General features: G+C 40.6%; 1 protein-coding gene across 1 annotated transcript in view; it reads left to right on the forward strand.

The window, feature by feature from the left end:
* The first annotated feature begins 294 nt into the window (after positions 1-294).
* pear1.S (platelet endothelial aggregation receptor 1 S homeolog) overlaps positions 295-20299 on the forward strand; it is a 42002-nt gene continuing 21997 nt past the window's right edge. The window contains exons 1-8 of the mRNA XM_041574472.1: positions 295-668; positions 9340-9453; positions 11278-11382; positions 12931-13031; positions 16372-16464; positions 18196-18442; positions 19167-19284; positions 19679-19815. Coding sequence (XP_041430406.1) covers positions 9341-9453; positions 11278-11382; positions 12931-13031; positions 16372-16464; positions 18196-18442; positions 19167-19284; positions 19679-19815 — 914 coding nt within the window. The 5' untranslated portion in view covers positions 295-668; position 9340. The remainder of the gene's footprint in view (positions 669-9339; positions 9454-11277; positions 11383-12930; positions 13032-16371; positions 16465-18195; positions 18443-19166; positions 19285-19678; positions 19816-20299) is intronic.

The raw sequence follows: 20299 nt of genomic DNA on the forward strand, positions 1-20299 counted from the left end.
TGGCTAAATATTATTATTATTATTACAGGTATTTATATAGACAGACAGTGCAGAGCTGTACAATAGAAGGTGCATCTACATGAAACTTGCTGGAGTACATGAGCCTGTACATACAGGAGTTAAAGCCTTTCTCAGTAGGGCTTACAATCTAAAATGAGTGCAATTCTGCCCTCTCCCTAGTCAGTACCCACCAAACCATTGTTCCTCTCTGTGGCAGTACAGGGGTTAACCCCAACCCACCCCAAATCCTCATTCCACAGCTTCCCCACCCATCCCTCTGCCAGTTCATTCCTAATCGCTGCTGCTGGAAGCGCATGTACAATTACTAATGTTCTTTCTCTCGCTCTCTCTCCCATTACATCCTCTGTAGAGTTTCCTTGTCAAAACTTCCTGTAAATTCTCAATTCCAAGCGTTTCCCTGCGACCCCCCCCCCCACCTCCTCTTCTTCTTCGACAGCAGAAAATAATACTCAGCACTGGCCCACTCTCTTTTTATGTTACTACTGCCTCTAACTCTGTGCTCAGCTTGTCCACACAAGGGTTAAACAAGCAGGAATCTGCCACCTTGTAGCCATTAAGGATTTCATGAGTCCCTTGGATTGTCCATCACTGGGTCCCACCTACTAAACTGAACCATTTCTTCATCAACTCTACTGCCGGCACAAAGGGTAAGTACTGCTTCTATGACCCCAACTAAGAGACATGGTATAGGGTGAAGGTGGCCAGCAAAGCATGATGGGTAGCAGACATTAATTGAGTTTAAAGGGATTAGACACATCCCCACCCCTCCGCGAATAAATTGCCTAATGAACGAAATTGTAATTGTAAGAAATGTTCCAATATCCATTTTTATTAAAGAATTTCAGTTGGTTTTAAGTTATCCAAATGCTACTTAAAGCAGTGTCTGTCCTTCACTATTCTGTGCACTGTTGGTTGTAGCTTTTGAAACAATGTAGCAGGAGCCAGCCGAACAACTGATCTGTCATGGCTGGAGGAGAGCTGTTGGGTTGTTCACCTTTGAGTTAACTTTTAGTATGACGTAGAGAGTGATATTCTAAGAGAATTTGCAATTGGTTTTCATTTTTTATTATTTGTGGTTTTTGAGTTATTTAGCTTTTCTATTCACCAGTTTGCAATTTGGTTGCTAAGGTCCAAATTATCCTAGCAACCATTCTTTGCTTTGAATAAGAGACTGTCATATGAGTAGGAGAGGGCCAAAACAGAAAGATTAGTTACAAATAAAGTTGTAATAACAATTCATTTGTAGCTTTACAGAGCATTTGTTTTTAAGATGGGGTCAGTGACCCCCATTATTTACCCTCTCTTACCTCTCGGTACCCTCTCTATTTGCCTGTTGTTTTAAGTAAGATCTATGGCATTGTTATTTCTTGCACTAAATGAGAAAACTAAACCACTTTCAAGTTAGCACTTCCTGGTTGTGGAGTCACTGTTTCTGGAGGAGAAGTTAGTAATAGTACCAGTCTATGTATAATCCTTTTATCAGCTGCTCCTTGTCTCAAAGCTTAACAAAGGCTTTGTATTTATCAAGAGTTCATTTTTGCTATTGGTGCGAACCTCTTTGACCGTGGGGGGTGCAAAAAATACTGAAACATGTTTTTTATTAAAGGATAAGTAAACCTTTAAAATAAGTGAATGTAAAATTCCTGAAAGCACTATTCTAAGTACTTTTGTAATTTACATTCATTAGTTATTCTTTTTTTTCCCAAGATATTAAGGGTTACATGTACTGTTAAAGGATAAGTAAACATTTAAAATTAGTGAATGTAAAAATGATGAGAGTGCTATTCTAGTGCTTTTTTCATTCTAAGACATTAAGGCAGTGATCCCCAACAAATAGCTCATGAGTAACATGTTGCTCTCCAACCCCTTGGATGTTGCTCCCAGTGGCCTCAAATTTTTCAATTCTAGGCCTGGAGACAATTTTTGGTTGTATAAAAATCAGGTGTACTGCCAAATAGAGCCTCAATGTAGGTTGACATTCTGCAAAGGGGCTACCAAATGGCCAATCACAGCACTTATTTAGCACTCCAAGAACATTTTTGATGCTTGTGTTGCTCTCCAACTCTGTTTACTTCTGAATGTTGCTCAAGGGTTCAAAAAGTTGGGGATCCCTGTATTAAGGGATACATGTACTGTTAAAGGATAAGTAAACCTTTAAAATAAGTGAATGTAAAATTGATGAGAGTCCTATTCTAAGCACTTTTGTCATTTACATTCATTATTTGTTTTATTTTTATTCCAAGATATTAAGGGATACATGTACTGTTGATATGAATGAATTTTGTTACAACAGCGCCACCTGCTGGTCAGTTTCCCACCAGTCTGACCACCAAGTAGTCAAGGAAGTTGTCAGGAGAGAGAAAGAGGCTGATGTTCTTCTGCTTAGGAAAATAATAGAAACCACTCTAAAATCTTTCCTAAGCAGAAGAACATCAGAGCAGCCTCTTTAATTTGAACAACTCTTTGCACAACTCTTTTTCATTGCACAACACGGGATGTGTAGCAACATCAGCACTAGGGATACAAGGATGGGATCAGGTTAGGGGGGAATGACATCAATGACCAGGCACTGGGGATTTCATGATGTCATTGCTTATACTGCAGTACGGAAAGCAGCACAGGAGCTGTCAAGCTGGGGGTCAGAGAACTTAAAGGGACAAGCACGAGAACCAGCTGTCTAGAAGCATATGAACATTGGGTCTAAGGTTGTGAAGCTTAGGGAGAGGCTTATATGTTCCACATTTCCACGTGGGCAACAGATACACAGAGTTGGGGCTTATTCAACTGGACATATGAGTGAAAGGGGCCTGGTGGGGGACCTGACTGTCAGCAAAACACATCTTCCTTTTATAGGTTTGGGAAGGTGGGGGCACAAGCTGAAAGGTTGTAACTTTGCAGTCCAGTGACTTGCAGCTGTAAGTTGCTCAGGTTACTGCCTGGGGCAGGTGCTCTATGTAAAGAAGAAGTGATCTAATGGAGGTCATCTTTGGAGGCACAGATCTTCATGGTCAGTTCCTGGGTCAGTACTGAGGCCCAAAACATAAGGTTTATCATTTCTGGTTGAGGTTTTTTTATGTAAAGTGCCAGTCTACGTACAGTGCCAGCCTTAAGCCAACCCTGTTCAGAGCCAGGCCAATAGCTAGAGCACCCAAGTCAACACTGGTTGTCACCATGCCTTCTCCTAGTTCACCACCTCCCTCCAACCCCAATTACCTGCCTGCTTATTGTCTGAATGAGTAGGACTGGACTGGAGTTAGAGAGTCTAAGATCCAGTGATCCAGTCTAAAGCCCCTAGTTCCAGTCCTTACCCTGTGCCTCATACAGATGAGCTCAGTTTCACAAGCCTTCTACCAAGTCAACAATGATTTGTTGACCACCTACGGTGGTAGAAAGCTCCTATGTGTACATACCTACATTATATAGGACCATGCTGGGTGACCTGTCCACTTGTGTAACCCCAACCTTAAACTCATTGCTACCTGTTCATAGTCATCGCTACCTGTCCATAGCCATTGCTGTTGTGCCATAATTTGATATAAATGAATGTAACCGTCCTGGCTGCATGTTCTGCTGAGTTCTAAGTGCACATTCTGTTATCGAGAAAGTCCCAAAAGTATCCATGTAAATACACGTTGGCTATTCTTACTTCAGATGAAGTGATAGATCGGAAAAAATGCTCCTTTTTGGTTTATTATTTCTGCCTTTTTTTTCATTTGTCTTCTTTGGATTTTGAAAAAAGTGAATTTCAAACATTACAGTTCCTTTATTTTGCTGGGCACGGAGCCTGCTGAATTCAAACAAAACCGCTGTGCTTCCTGCGCCATGTGGGAAGTGATAGACTTAAGGTGGCCATACACGGGCCGATAAAAGCTGCCGACAGACCGAGTCGGCAGCTTATTGGCCCGTGTATGGGGCCCCCCCGACGGGCTTCCCCGATCGAGATCTGGCCGAAAGTCGGCCAGATCTCGATCGGATGGGACTAAAAATCCTGTCGGATCGCGGCCGCATCTGTTTGTTGATGCGGTCCCGCGATCTGACCGCCCGTTCCCATTCATTAGGATCCGATTGTTGGGCCCTATTGAGGTGGGCATATCAGAGAGAGATCCGCTCATTTGGCAACTTCGACAAATGAGCGGATCTCTCCGTGTATGGCCACCTTTGTCCTCATTACACTGTCTGGGGATGAGCCAACACAAGAGAGTAACGAGTCACAGCATAAAATGGCTAATGTGGGAAAGACCACAGTAACACCACTGCTATTGTACATGTTTGCAACAGGCTACTGGGACTTAAAGGATAAGTAAACCTTTAAAATAAGGGAATGTAAAATTGATAAGAGGGCTATTCTAAGTACTTTTGTAATTTACATTTATTATTTATTTCGTTTTCATTCCGAGATATTAAGGGATACATGTACTGTTAATATGAATGAATTTTGTTACAACAGCGCCACCTGCTGGTCAGTTTCCCACCAGTCTGACCACCAAGTAGTCAAGGAAGTTGTCAGGAGAAAGAAAGAGGCTGATGTTCTTCTGCTTAGGAAAGATTTGAGAAAGGTTTCTAATTTTATTCCTAAGCAGAAGAACATCGGCCTCTTTCTTTCTCCTGACAACTTCCTTGACTACTTGGTGGTCAGACTGGTGGGAAACTGACCAGCAGGTGGCGCTGTTATAACTAAATTCATTCATAGTAACAGTACATGTATCCCTTATATATCTTGGAATTAAAAATAAAATAAATAATGAATGTAAATGACAAAAGTGCTTAGAATTTCCCTCTCATCAATTTTACATTCACTTATTTTAAAGGTTTACTTATCCTTTAATGACAGTAAGGCTTATGGCATACAGGGGGTTGTGACCCTATCAGGCAGAACTACAGGAGTAACAGTGCCTAATATATGTGTGAATATAGTCTTCTAGTACTGTAGTTACAATATGGTCTTTGGGTTGTAGGAAGAAAACCAGTGCTATAAGCTCAGGGATAGACAAAAAGGTAATATATTGTGTCATTTTTTGACAAAGCAAAATTGAATGAATTCGCCCATCGGTGGTTACGACATTGTGATACTAAAAAGTTGTTGCCATTAAAGTGCTTGGTTGTAAACTGTATAATAACTAAGCAATACTTTTACATTTTAGGGATGTTAAAGCTGGGGCCCTTGATCTGTTGCGGAGCTTAGCCCCTCCGGGCCTATTTATCTGTAACTAGCCCTGCCAATATCCTTTTCTGACCTTGTCCTTGTTATTCATATTGTTTCCTCATTAGTTACAGTAGGCCCCTGGCTTTAGGAAGGCTCTGACACTAACACTAAATCCCTTTCCCGTTTCAAAGCATTCCAGCTGCATTCCATCACAGTTTCAGGGCTGGTACCACCTTTCCCTTCCGCTCATTAAGGAAAGTCGCGTGTTGCGCCACCTAATGGCTTCCTCTCCCCTCCCATTTCTCATGAACCAAGCTTTGCTCCACCCACCCCCCGCCAGCAGGCAGAATGGCTTCCGGCTTTGTTTCCTAGGAGAGGCCTGCTCAGCATTTCCTCCTGAAATTCAGGAAAACCTGCATGTAAAAACGTTTACTGATACCGACTGCACCCAAAGCCTTTCTGGCAAGCGTTCTTGCTACTGTTTAGAAAAAGGTTTTTCCAAGAATAAATTAAAAGAAAACAACTTGTTAAAAACAAATACATGAAGCAAATTTAACCAGCACTGATGCCTTCTTAAAGGATAAGTAAAACTTTAAAATAAGTGAATGTAAAATTGGTGAGAGTGCTATTCAAAGCACTTTGGTAATTTACATTCATTATTTATTTTGTTTTTATTCCAAGATATTAAGGGATACATGTGCTGTTAATATGAATGAATTTTGTTACAACAGCGCCACCTGCTGGTCAGTTTCCCACCAGTCTGACCACCAAGTAGTCAAGGAAGTTGTCAGGAGAAAGAAAGAGGCTGCTATAAAATAAAATAATACTATAAAATAAAATACTATAAAGTAATTAGAAACCTTTCTCAAATCTTTCTTAAGCAGAAGAACAGAAGTTCTTAGAATAGCACTCACATTCACTTGTTTTAAAGGTTTACTTATCCTTTAATTAAAACTGGTTAATGGTTAGAACTTTCCTCTGTATCATGTTCTGTCTGATTCTCCTGACTGTGCCTCTAATGGCCTTGGCCACTGATCCAACACATGTGAACTAAACACAGTCATCAAACCAAGCCTAGAATTCCTTCCCTACCGGGGGCCCCTTTATTCTCTCCCAATAACTTGCTCCCTTTTTAATGGACTTGGGGAATATAACGTAGGCTGCAGCATGGACGCAACCTGGTAACTTTATCTAGACAAGTTGCATTGCTCCTACTATGCTGGGTGATCTCCTCTCACAACAGACGAGTTCTGCTTCAGATCACACTACAGAAAAAAATTGCATTTTCAGCCTTAAAGTCCGTGGTGGAATGGACGGCCAATTTCTCCTGGAGATGGAAATCCATAAACTCTCTAACTGAATCAAGTTGTCCCAGTTGGATTTCATTGGTTGCATTCACGTTTTCTTTTTCTGCTTTACAATTTAGCATGGAAACAGAGATCTTAACTTACATCCCCGGGTTCAGGGAAAGACTTTTCGTTTATCAAAAAAAAACATATTTTTCATTTTTGCTAGAATGTAAATAAATTTACATTTATATAAAAGAGCTATGGGATTTTTAAAAGCAAATTTATCAACTTAGAGTTCAGTATTTGATAAATACACTTCTGCAAATCCCCTAGGAATGAATGAAAAGTGGACGAGTTGAGCTCTAATTTCCCACTTATAGATAAATCTGCCCTTTGCATTCACTCAAACTAAATCTAAACCAAATATAAAGCAAAACAGTATTTCAAACCCATAAAGTCATGTGACCACCACATTAACTGTAGAGGCCCATTAAAAATTAAAGGACTAAGGGACTTTGTCCACCATTTAGAGACAAACTGAGGCGGAAACGTTCCTGAACTGCAAATTTGTTTTACTACCAGTGATACAAGATGGATCTGCACTTTTGTTCTGATACGAGTTGTACAAGATGAATGTGCCCTTTTGTTTTGCTACAGTGACGTAAAATGGATTTTCCATTTTGTTCTGTTACTGGTAAAACAAGGATCATCCTTTTTCCTCTGCTACCAGTGATACAAGATGGATGTGCCACTTTGTTCTGGTACCAGTAATACAAGATGAATCTCACTTTTTTTCCAACCACTGATACAAGATGTATGTGCCGTTTTGTTCAGTCACCACTGATACAAGATGGATCTGACATTTTTTTTATGACCATTGACACAAGATGGATGAGCTACTTTGTACTACTACCATTGATACAAGATGGATCTACCACCATTGATACGAGATGTATCTACCACCAGTGATACAACATGGATCTGACATTTTTTTATGACCATTGATACAAGATGGATGAGCTACTTTGTACTACTACAACTGATACAAGATGGATCTACCATCAGTGATACAAGATGGATCTACAACCAGTGATACAAGATGCTTTTACCACCAGTGATACGAGATAGATCTACCACCAGTGATACAAGATGGATCTACCACCAGTGATACAAGATGGATCTACCACCACTGATACACAATGGATCTACCACCACTGATACAAGATGGAGCTGACTTTTTTTTATGACCAGTGATACAAAATGGATCTGCCATCTTGTTCTGCCACCACTGATTCAAGATGGATGGGCTACTTTGTTCTGCTACCACTGCTGCAAGATGAGTCTTCCACAAGATGGAAGTACAAATTTATTCTGCTATCAGTGATACAATATAGATCTACCACCAATTATACAAGATGGATCTGATTTTTGTTTTTGCTACCTGTGATACAAGATGGATCTACCACCACTGATACAAGATGAATCTGCCATTTTGTTACTCTATCAGCAATAAAAGGTGGATCTGCCACTAGTGATACAAGACACATGTGCCACTTTTTTCTGCTACCACTGACACAAGTGATACAAAGTCCTACCAGTCATAAAAGATGGATTAGATATGCCATTTGTTTCTACTACCAGTGGATCTGACACTTTGTTGATACCAGAGATACTAGATGGATCTGCAGTTTTACGCCACCACCATCCATATATATAAAACAGATTTTGTTAGAAGGCCATGTGCAATAACAAAGACATTGAATTTGGGGGGCCTATTCAGCAGTTCTGTTTAAAAGAATTTGCAAAAGGAAAAATCATGTTTGTCTGGACGATTTTATGGCCCCCAGTCTATTTTCCCATCTGTCTGCATACGATTCCAACGCAGAGACATAACATCCTCCACTTGGGATGCTTCCTGTTTTTCACACACTAACTTCCTGTCTCTGGAGCTGCTGAGAAGAGCTGATTGGTGGAAAGCTTTTTATTTACGAGTCAGTAATTAGCACATAAGGAAGGAGGGTTTGAACTGAGGAACTCAGGAAAGAAGCACAAATTTGTTCAATAATCAGCCTTTTAAGTAATCAGTTTACTGCATTAAAGGATAAGTAAACCTTTAAAATAAGTGAACGTAAAATTGATGAGAGTGCTATTCTAAGAATTTTTGTAATGTACATTCATTATTTATTCTTTTTTCATTCCAAGATATTAAGGGATACATGTACTGTTAATATGAATGAATTTTGTTACAACAGCGCCACCTGCTGGTCAGTTTCCCACCAGTCTGACCACCAAGTAGTCAAGGAAGTTGTCAGGAGAAAGAAAGAGGCTGATGTTCTTCTGCTTAGGAAAGATTTGAGAGAGGTTTCTATTTTTTGTCCTAAGTAGAAGAACATCAGAGCACACTCTTTCTTTCTCCTGACAACTTCCTTGACTACTTGCTGGTCAGACTGGTGGGAAACTGACCAGCAGGTGGCGCTGTTGTAACAAAATTCATTCATATTAACAGTACATGTATCCCTTAATATCTTGGAATGGAAAAAGAATAAATAATGAATGTAAATTACAAAAGTTCCCAGAATAGCACTCTCATCAATTTTACATTCACTTATTTTAAAGGTTTACTTATCCTTTAATGGCGAGGGTTCATGATGAGACTTGTTTATGTCTGTAAAGTTTGAAGTACAGACACATTGACTATTCTAGTGAGTGATCTATTGATGATGTTTCTAAACTGCCAGTCTGGATGTGATACAGGGAAAAGAGGATATTGACACCGTGGTGCCAATTTAATAGGACAATGTGATTATTCCTTTAAAAAAAAATGTAGACAAAAACCAGTTTTCCGAGCAAGTGTTAGTAACTATATTTCTCATTATTATCTTACAGGATGAAGATGCCCCGGTCATGTCTCATAATAAAGATCTTATGGATATTGGTCTATATCCAGTTTGGCAAATCTCTTAATTCCAATGACCCCAATGTCTGCAGTTTTTGGGAAAGGTAATTTACTCTGCGGCCTATAACGTTTTGTACATTGCGTGGGCTCAAGTACACACTCAGTGTCACAATCACACACAGGACACAGCTGGAAACACACTTCTTCCTGCTTCCACAGCCTCCTCCAACATAATAGTCATTAGGAGACTAGCTTAAAGGGATCCTGTCATCGGAAAGCATGTTTTTTTCAAAACACATCAGTTAATAGTGCTGCTCCAGCAGAATTCTGCACTGAAATCCATTTCTCAAAAGAGAAAACAGATTTTTTTATATTCAATTTTGAAATCTGACGTGGGGCTAGACATATTGTCAATTGCTGTGCTTAGATCTACCAGGCAGCTGTTATCTTGTGTTAGGGAGCTGCTATCTGGTTACCTTCCCATTGTTCTGTTGTTTGGCTGCTGGGGGGGGAAAAGGGAGGGGGTGATATCACTCCAACTTGCAGTACAGCAGTAAAGAGTGATTGAAGTTTATTAGAGCACAAGTCACACAACTTAGGGCAGCTGGGAAATTGACAATATGTCTAGCCCCATGTCAGATTTCAAAATTGAATATAAAAAATCTGTTTGCTCTTTTGAGAAATGGATTTCAGTGCAGAATTCTGCTGGAGCAGCACTATTAACTGATTCATTTTGAAAAAAAATGTTTTCCCATGACAGTATCCCTTTAAATGAACAGTAACACCAAACAATTAAAGCTTTTTAAATGAGGATATAATGTAGTGTTGCCCTGCACTGGAAAAACTGGTGCTTCAGAAACACTACTATAGTTTATATAAACAAGCTGCTGTGTAGCCATGGGGCAGCCATTCAAGCACAGGATACACAGTAGATAACAGATAAGTACTACTATAGTTTATATAAACAAGCTGCTGTGTAGCCATGGGGGCAGCCATTCAAGCACAGGATACACAGTCGATAACAGATAAGTACTACTATAGTTTATATAAACAAGCTGCTGTGTAGCCATTGGGGCAGCCATTCAAGCACAGGATACACAGTAGATAACAGATAAGTACTACTATAGTTTATATAAACAAGCTGCTGTGTAGCCATGGGGGCAGCCATTCAAGCACAGGATACACAGTAGATAACAGATAAGTACTACTATAGTTTATATAAACAAGCTGCTGTGTAGCCATGGGGGAAGGCATTCAAGCACAGGATACACAGTAGATAACAGATAAGTACTACTATAGTTTATATAAACAAGCTGCTGTGTAGCCATGGGGGAAGGCATTCAAGCACAGGATACACAGTAGATAACAGATAAGTACTACTATAGTTTATATAAACAAGCTGCTGTGTAGCCATGGGGGCAGCCATTCAAGCACAGGATACACAGTAGATAACAGATAAGTACTACTATAGTTTATATAAACAAGCTGCTGTGTAGCCATGGGGGCAGCCATTCAAGCACAGGATACACAGTAGAGAACAGATAAGTACTACTATAGTTTATATAAACAAGCTGCTGTGTAGCCATGGGGGCAGCCATTCAAGCACAGGATACACAGTAGATAACAGATAAGTACTACTATAGTTTATATAAACAAGCTGCTGTGTAGCCATGGGGGCAGCTATTCAAGCGCAGGATACACAGTAGATAACAGATAAGTACTACTATAGTTTATATAAACAAGCTGCTGTGTAGCCATGGGGGCAGCCATTCAAGCACAGGATACACAGTAGATAACAGATAAGTACTACTATAGTTTATATAAACAAGCTGCTGTGTAGCCATGGGGGCAGCCATGTATGTGAATATTACTGTGAATGTCCTGGTTATATGATATATAGTGTCTTGTCTATCTCCCAATCTGCGCAGTTTCACTACAGCCGTGAAGGAGTCATATGCCCAACCCTACAGTCAATCATCCCCTGATACCTGTGACAGCTCATGGAACTACTTCAAGGACTGCACCCCTCAAAAGTAAGGGGATGAGAACTATCAACTCTGTCCAATACCTTTCATACCCTGTTTACAGCCTGACAGTTTGTCCTTGTCTTTTCATTATTCACCTGGATTCATCCTGATAATCTGTCCTGTTATTTCCAAATACAGGTATAGGATCCGTTATCCGGAAACCCATTAGCCATCTCACGTAGACTCCATTTTATCCCAATATCTAAATTTTTACAAAATGATATCCTTTTTCTCTGTAATAATAAAACAGTACAGGTATAGGACCTGTTATGCAGAATGCTCGGGACCTGGGGTTTTCTGAATAATGGATCTTTCTGTAATTTGGATCTTCATACCTTAAATCTACTAGAAAATCATGTAAACATTAAATAAACCCAATAGGATGGTTCTGCTTCCAATAAGGATTATTTATATCTTAGTTGGGATCAAGTACCAGGTACTGTTTTATTATTATTACAAAAAATGTATTATTTGATTATAATGGAGTCTATGGGAGATTGGCTTTCCCTATTTCGAAGCTTTCTGGATAATAGGTTTTCGGATAATGGATTCCATCCCAACTAAGATATAATTAATCCTTATTGGAAGGAAAACCAGAGTGATAGAGTTGGGAGTTACAGTTGTGTAATGGCTGCATGATTCTGCTAATAAAGCACTGTTATACTCTACTCATCCTCGATTACCCAAAACATTTTAAATTTTTCCGCCGACCGACCCGTCGGAGCCCATTGCTCCTCGTTTTAATTCGATCGTTTGGCCCCAGGTCTGAATGTTCGGATTACCCCAATATCGCCCGGCCATTGGTGGGCATATCGGTGAAAGATCTGCTCGTTTGGCTATGTCGCTAGAGGAGCTGATCTCTTCATGTATGGCCAGTTTTAGCAGAAATTCACTTTAAAACTCTTGTAAAGTCAGAGTTTTAAAGGATAAGTAAACCTTTAAAATAAGGGAATGTAAAATTGATGAGAGTGCTATTCTAAGTACTTTTGTAATTTACATGTATTATTTATTTAGTTTTCATTCCAAGATATTAAGAGATACATGTACTGTTAATATGAATGAATTTTGTTACAACAGCGCCACCTGCTGGTCAGTTTCCCACCAGTCTGACCACCAAGTAGTCAAGGAAGTTGTCAGGAGAGAGAAAGAGGCTGCTCTGATGTTCTTCTGCTTAGGAAAGATTTGAGAGAGAGGTTTCTAATTTATTTTCCTAAGCAGAAGAACATCAGAGCAGCCTCTTTCTTTCTCCTGACAACTTCCTTGACTACTTGGTGGTCAGACTGGTGGGAAACTGACCAGCAGGTGGCGCTGTTGTAACAAAATTCATTCATATTAACAGTACATGTATCCCTTAATATCTTGGAATAAAAACAAAATAAATAATGAATGTAAATGACAAAAGTGCTTAGAATTTCCCTCTCATCAATTTTACATTCACTTATTTTAAAGGTTTACTTATCCTTTAAAGGGAAATAATACAATACAGTATATAATGTTCCATAACTGTAACTCTGGGTTGCTTTAATCCAAATGGACCATCCTCTGTTTATTTAGGATCCTGTATCGGACAGCCTACCGACATGGGGTAAAACTAGACTACAGAAAGAGATACCGATGCTGCAAGGGATATTATGAGAGCAACGACATCTGCGTTCGTAAGTCCATTCCTCGCACGAAATGATTGTGCAAATAGTTATTCCCATATGTTGTATCTCTTGCAGCCGGACAGCCATTGGCTATTTATCTTCTGGAATAATCCTGCCAACTCCATATTATTCAATGGTTTCTGCTGGGATCTCCCCAGTGGGGCACATTCCATGCAAAAGACGTGAAACAGCATTTTTTGTATTTTGCTTTGTACCTATATGAGGGTAATTATACGCAAATGGGATGATGTGATATTACTGAGCAGGGATAATATACAGAGAACAATAAAGATTCCACAATTACAGGGAGCTTCATGACACATATTATAGAGTGTACTTAATCAATTCTGTATTATGTGGAGACAAGTTGGATATCAGACAGTTGATCGCAGTTTAATATCCTCCCTCTGTTTCTCGTGGGGTTCAACAGTGGGTTGGATTTCCTGCAAAATGGTGATGTGTTAAAGGGATACTGTCATGGAAAAACATGTTTTTTTACAAAACACATCAGTTAATAGTGCTGCTCCAGCAGAATTCTGCACTGAAATCCATTTCTCAAAAGAGCAAACAGATTTTTTTATATTTAATTTTGAAATTTGACATGGGGCTAGACATATTGTCAGTTTCCCAGCTGCCCCCAGTCATGTGACTTGTGCCTGCACTTTAGGATGGAATTACTTTCTGGCAGGATGTTGTTTCTCCTACTCAATGTAACTAAATGTGTCTCAGTGGGACCTGGATTTTACTATTAAGTGCTGTTTTTAGATCTTCCAGGCAGCTGATATCTTGTGTTAGGGAGCTGCTATCTGGTTACCTTCCCATTGTTCTGTTGTTAGGCTACTGGGGGGGAGGGAGGGGGGTGATATCACTCCAACTTGCAGTACAGCAGTAAAGTGACTGAAGTTTATCAGAGCACAAGTCACATGACTGGGGGCAGCTGGGAAATTGACAATATGTCTAGCCCCATGTCAGATTTCAAAACTGAATATAACAAAATCTGTTTGCTCTTTTGAAAAATGGATTCAGTGCAGAATTCTGCTGGAGCAGCACTATTAACTGATGCATTTTGAAAAAAACATATTTTCCCACAACAGTATCCCTTTAAAGTAAACAATCAGTAGTTCTGGCTCCAGGTAGTAATTTAATTGACATTTTGGGGTCAGATATTTCCCCTGGGAGGCTGAATTGGCAGCTGCTGTGTGGGGACGGAATCACCTTACTCCGGATCAAGTGGTGTTTTAGCAGCGATGAAACTGAACATTTTTAAATACTGTAGTCCAGTGGATTTTTTAGGTCAAGCACGACTTTGAGGTCCAACACTTCACTAGCTGATGACATTTTTGTATCATGGCTTTATGCTTGTTTTGCCAAAATCTTACTGTAACTTCATTCAACAGTCAAACGGGGCTTCCAGGATAATAGTGTCTTTTAGTGCTGAGCCCCCATGCCAATGCTCTGGTCCAGACCCACAGTTTGGGTAATACAATAACAGACTGCTCCATTGCTTTCCTGCAGCTAATACCCTTGACATTTCAATGCAATGTAGCCCCCTGCATATGCAAAATATTTTCAAACTACCAAAAACCCTATAATAACTCTCCACTCTCCAACCTTCTTTCAGCCCATTCCAATGTTAAGCTTCCTTCCTGTTTTCAGCATAAACCTCCAGTAAGCTAATATGGCAGCTGCTATCCCAAACAAACAGAGAGAGCTTCTGGAGCTGTTTACTCATGTATGGTAAAACATTCTACAGAATAAATCTAGTGTTATAGCTTGCACTATTGTGGCTAATCTATTGGCAATAAACTGCTTCGGTAGCTTTCCTTCTCCTTTAAAATTAACTTTTAGTATGTTGTAGCATTGCTAGCATTTTAAAAGCTGAGAGGGCAGGGTCGATGTTGCCATAGTGATATATGAGAAACTCGCCTGTGAAAAAAATTTGCCTGTGAAAATTTGCCACATAGTAGGCAAAACATAGTCATCCCATTCCCATATGTAGCTGGAGTGTTGGAGAAACTCAGGAGGATTTTCAACAAAAACCACATCCCTGTGTTTTTCAAACCTCGCAACACACTGAGACTAAAACTGGTACACCCAAAGGATCCAACACCAAAAGAACAACAAAGCAACGTGGTATACGGAGTCCAGTGTAGCGAGGAGTTGACAGATCTATACATTGGGGAGACAAAACAACTGCTCTCCAAGCGAATGGCTCAGCATAGGAGGGAGAACTCTACAGGGCAAGACTCGGCTGTCTTTCTACACCTAAAAGGAGAGAGAAAGAGGCTGCTCTGATTTTCTTCTGCTTAGGAAAAAAAACCTCTCTCAAATCTTTCCTAAGCAGAAGAGCATCAGAGCAGCCTCTTTCTTTCTCCTGACAACTTCCTTGACTACTTGGTGGTCAGACTGGTGGGAAACTGACCAGCAGGTGGTGCTGTTGTAACAAAATTCATTCATATTAACAGTACATGTATCCCTTAATATCTTGGAATGAAAAAAGAATAAATAATGAATGAACATTACAAAAGTGCTTAGAATATCACTCTCATCAGTTTTACATTGACTTATTTTAAAGGTTTACTTATCCTTTAAGAAGGATAGGCGCTGGACAAGGATAAACCCCAGGCATATCAAATAAACAGAATTAATTGTCAATAGTAATGGTGGAGGAGGAGGAGGGCCAGGATTTGGTGGGAAGACATGCACTCCATTTTAGCTAGGTTCGGTTGAGGTGGTGTTGGTTCACTTAGGAGAAGGCAGTTGTGGTTTATCATATACAGGGTTGGACTGGGCCGAACCTGGGCCCCGGCTCTCATGGACCCCGCTGGCCCAGATCCTCTCCTAACTGATGCTCTCCTTAACTCCCTCCCTTGCCCCGTCGCTGCAGAGTGAAAGAATAGATAAGAGCTAGGGGGGCAGAGGGGGGTTGCAGCTAGGGTTGCCACCTGGCCAGTATTTTATTGGCCTTGCCGGTAAAAAGGATGGTTGATCCCAATGCCTTGGCCCCCACACCTCACCCGGGCCCCCCAGCTGCAAAGCACCCTCTTCCCCCCCCCCCTTTACCTATTCCTTCACTCTGCAGTGACCAGGGCCAGGGAGGGAGTTAAGGAAAGCATCAGTTAGGAGAGGATCTGGGCCAGTGGGGTCGGTCCATGAGAGCCGGGGTCCATGCTGATCATATATGGACTTGATCCTCGATATTCGACTCTATATAAATCTGCCCCAACCACAAAAATAACTAAAAATAGACCAGTTCTAAGAAAAAACACAACTATGCAGAGAACTAAAGCTGTTGATTTGCCCACATTTCTCTATTCATTTGACCTTCCCTATTCTTTACTCTCCCCAGCTCGTTGTACTCAGGAGTGCGTTCATGGACGTTGCGTTGCGCCAGATGAATGCCAGTGTGAGCCTGGCTGGAGAGGAAAAGACTGCTCAAGCGGTAAGTAAAGGCGATAGAGAGTCACTGCCATGATATCGGCAGCAAAGGTATTGGACAAATACAAGGCCAACAGCAATTCAGTAGATATAATAAGGATTAGCCGAAGGTGGAAAGTGGCCTTGGTATTGTGGGTTACTGGGATGGGGGTACATGAGATTGCAGGACATTAACCTTTATTCCCAGGTTAGTTCATCAGCCAACCTGGGAATATGACCGAGTAGATTAGATGTTTCAGTGTAGTTTGGTCATTTACAGCATGTGTGTGACTTAAAAGAGCAATATCCAACTCCCTTCCTCAACGGCTGATCTATTGGGAAGACCCCAGTTGAGGGGCTGAAAGAAATTGAGGCTTAGGCTGAGGTATTTGTTTATACCTTCTTGTCCTCTAGTTCTGACTCCTGAAACAATGTGACATCCTGCAGTTCTCCTTCAGGACTATTCATCAGTTGGCTTCTGCACATTGGAAAAGTTGCTCAGAAAGATGCTCAGATTATTCCTATGTATATACTATATTTATATGGCAGCAAAGCATTCATAGTTCAGCTATTCTATTCCTACTGCTAGGAATAGTCTGCCTGCCCAGGAATTCCATGACATGACCAGATCTCCAGTACTCTGCTAGTGACGGAATGTTCTTAAACCTCTAAATTCTAAAGGGCAAATTATTTGCTCCCTGTCTCTCTATTCCCATGTATTGAGTGTTCCCTGGGGAAGTGCACTTTAGACTGGAGCTGCTGCACCGCAGGAATGATGAAGTTCTCATTACGACACTTTAGGCTCATTCCAACCAAACGGACATCTAGCAATCTAGCTAATAAAAACCTATATTATTCCAGAATGTACTCCATACAATCAGTAGAGGGAACGTTATATTTCCTCTAGGAGAGAAATCATACATTTCCCTGGGTTGAACCATAAGGACAATGACACACGCCTGCAACAAATCACCTCTTTCATGGGCAACAAAATGCCAGTCCAAGGACAGAATTTCATGAAAATGTATTGCTTAGTGAGTAAATCAAGTATTTTACTACTCCTGTTGGAATTTTCACAGCATAACAGTATGGTAGCTCCCACTCTAGGAATTAAAGCAAGTCACTAGGGACACCGTTAATGGGATAAGGCAGGCAACAAAGGTATCACAACAAAGAAACAGTCCAAGGGTGAGGGAGCAGCAATAAATGAGGTCCAGAACAAGCAGGGTGGTCGTCAGGAGAAATGCTGGGCTCAAGGAAAGGCCAAGATAACCTAGTGTTAAAGGATACCTAAGCCTTTCAAATAAGTCAATGTAAAATAGATGAGAGTGCTATTCTAAGAACTTTTGCGATGTACATTCATTATGTATTCTTTTTTCATTCCAAGATATTAAGGGATACATGTGCTGTTAATATGAATGAATTTTGTTACAACAGCGCCACCTGCTGGTCAGTTTCCCACCAGTCTGACCACCAAGTAGTCAAGGAAGTTGTCAGGAGAAAGAAAGAGGCTGCTCTGATGTTCTTTTAGGAAAGATTTGAGAGAGGTTTCTAATTTATTTCCTAAGCAGAAGAACATCAGCCTCTTTCTTTCTCCTGACAACTTCCTTGACTACTTGGTGGTCAGACTGGTGGGAAACTGACCAGCAGGTGGAGCTGTTGTAACCAAATTCATTCATTTTAACAGGCTGCCTGTGATACTGTATAATTCATCTTTATAACTTTGACGCAGCATCATTTGTAATCTTATTTGCAGCCTGTGAGGCCCACGTTTGGGGACCGAATTGTAACGCCACTTGCCCATGTCAGAACAATGGGGTATGTGATGCTGCCTCCGGAACGTGCATCTGCCCTCCAGGCTTCAAGGACCCTGTTTGTGAGAAATCCTGTGATCCGGGAACTTATGGAAGTGGCTGTTTATTCAGTTGCCAGTGTAAGAATGGAGCGGGGTGCCACCCTGAGAATGGAGCTTGTCTGTGCCCAGAGGGATACACTGGACCATAGTGAGTTCCACCTATAATTACTATTTTTAATCTAATTGTTATGTCTAATAAACATATAGGAGAAAGTGCTTTTAGAGAAGAAGGAAATTAAACCCCATGAACATTTAAGCTTTAGTTTAAGGCATGTTAAAGGCTAAGTAAACCTTTACAATAAGTGAATGTAAAATTGATGGGAGTGCTTTTGTAATTTACATTCATTATTTATTTTGTTTTAATTCCAAGATATTAAGGGATACATGTACTGTTAATATGAATGAATTTTGTTACAACAGCGCCACCTGCTGATCAGTTTCCCACCAGTCTGACCACCAAGTAGTCAAGGAAGTTGTCAGGAGAGAGAAAGAGGCTGCTCTGATGTTCTTCTGCTTAGGAAATATTTGAGAGAGAGTTTTCTAATTTTTTAGAAATTAATTTCAGACTTTCACTTTCTCCTTTCTGACAACTTCCTTGACTACTTGGTGGTCAGACTGGTGGGAAACTGACCAGCAGGTGGCGCTGTTGTAACACAATTCATTCATATTAACAGTACATGTATCCCTTAATATCTTGGAATGAAAAAAGAATAAATAATGAATGTAAATGACAAAAGTGCTTAGAATAACACTCTCGTCGATTTTACATTCACTTATTTTGAAAGGTTTACTTATCCTTTACAAGGAGGCATATAAGGGAGCAGTAAAATGCAGTAATAGTTAAGAGTGTCTCCTATCTTCTTTACTTGCAGCTGTGAGATCAGATGTATAGAGGTCCAGCCAGCCAACTGCTCAGACCACTGCTTGTGCCAGAGTGGGGGCATCTGTAACCAGAGCTCCGGCGAGTGCAGCTGCCCACCAGGATGGATGGTAGGTTCTTTATTAAAGCCTAACCGGATCAAGATAAGCACGCGGATCATATCGTACAGAGGATTGTGCTCCTTGTAGAACCAACCAGTACAACTGGCAATGCCCACTGCATAGAAATGAGTGCACAACGTAGATCCCATTGTGCATTGATAAAATCTAAAAAAATGAAGGTGTGGGGCCTGTTTTACAGGTAAAGTACTAGATGCGGAAATGGTCACTGAATGTCCCCCCAAAAAAACAATACTGCCTGCATTGAGAATTAACCTGGGTTTTGCCACTGACAATATTGTTGTACTAAGTCCACAGCAAATAAGACTGCACTGAATGTCGCATCTCACATTTGAACATTACAACCTTCAAACTGGACTTTATTTGCAATCCATTCTTCCAACAGGGATCTATCTGCTCCATTCCTTGTCCAGACGGCTACTATGGACTAAACTGCAAGCAGGGGTGTCTCTGCCACAATGGAGGCCAATGTGACCCCAAAACTGGGCACTGCTTGTGTTCTGAGGGCTACACTGGTGATCAGTAAGTAAAGTATTATCTACTGAATTTACTGTATATCAGTATATATATATATATATTTGTCCTGCTACTACCTGCACTCTTGCTCCAAAGATTAATGGGTCAAAATGTAATATGCAGCCTTCAAAATGGACCCGCGCTCCAAAAGTACTTGTGATCAAATGGTTTTATTGAAAAACCACTCGTGTACCCTGTCACAAAGAGCAGGTTCCACCAAGATTTGAACTTATATATATACACACATTCCATTCCTGGTCAGTTTCCCACCAGTCTGACCACCAAGTAGTCAAGGAAGTTGTCAGGAGAAAGAAAGAGGCGGCTCTGATGTTCTTCTGCTTAGGAAAATAATTACAAACCTCTCTCAAATCTTTCCTAAGCAGAAGAACATCAGAGCAGCCACTTTCTTTCTCCTGACAACTTCCTTGACTACTTGGTGGTCAGGCTGGTGGGAAACTGACCAGCAGATGGCGCTGTTGTACCAAAATTC

The sequence above is a fragment of the Xenopus laevis genome, chromosome 8S (genome assembly GCF_017654675.1).
Source record: "Xenopus laevis strain J_2021 chromosome 8S, Xenopus_laevis_v10.1, whole genome shotgun sequence".
NCBI classification, from domain to species: Eukaryota; Metazoa; Chordata; class Amphibia; order Anura; family Pipidae; genus Xenopus; species Xenopus laevis.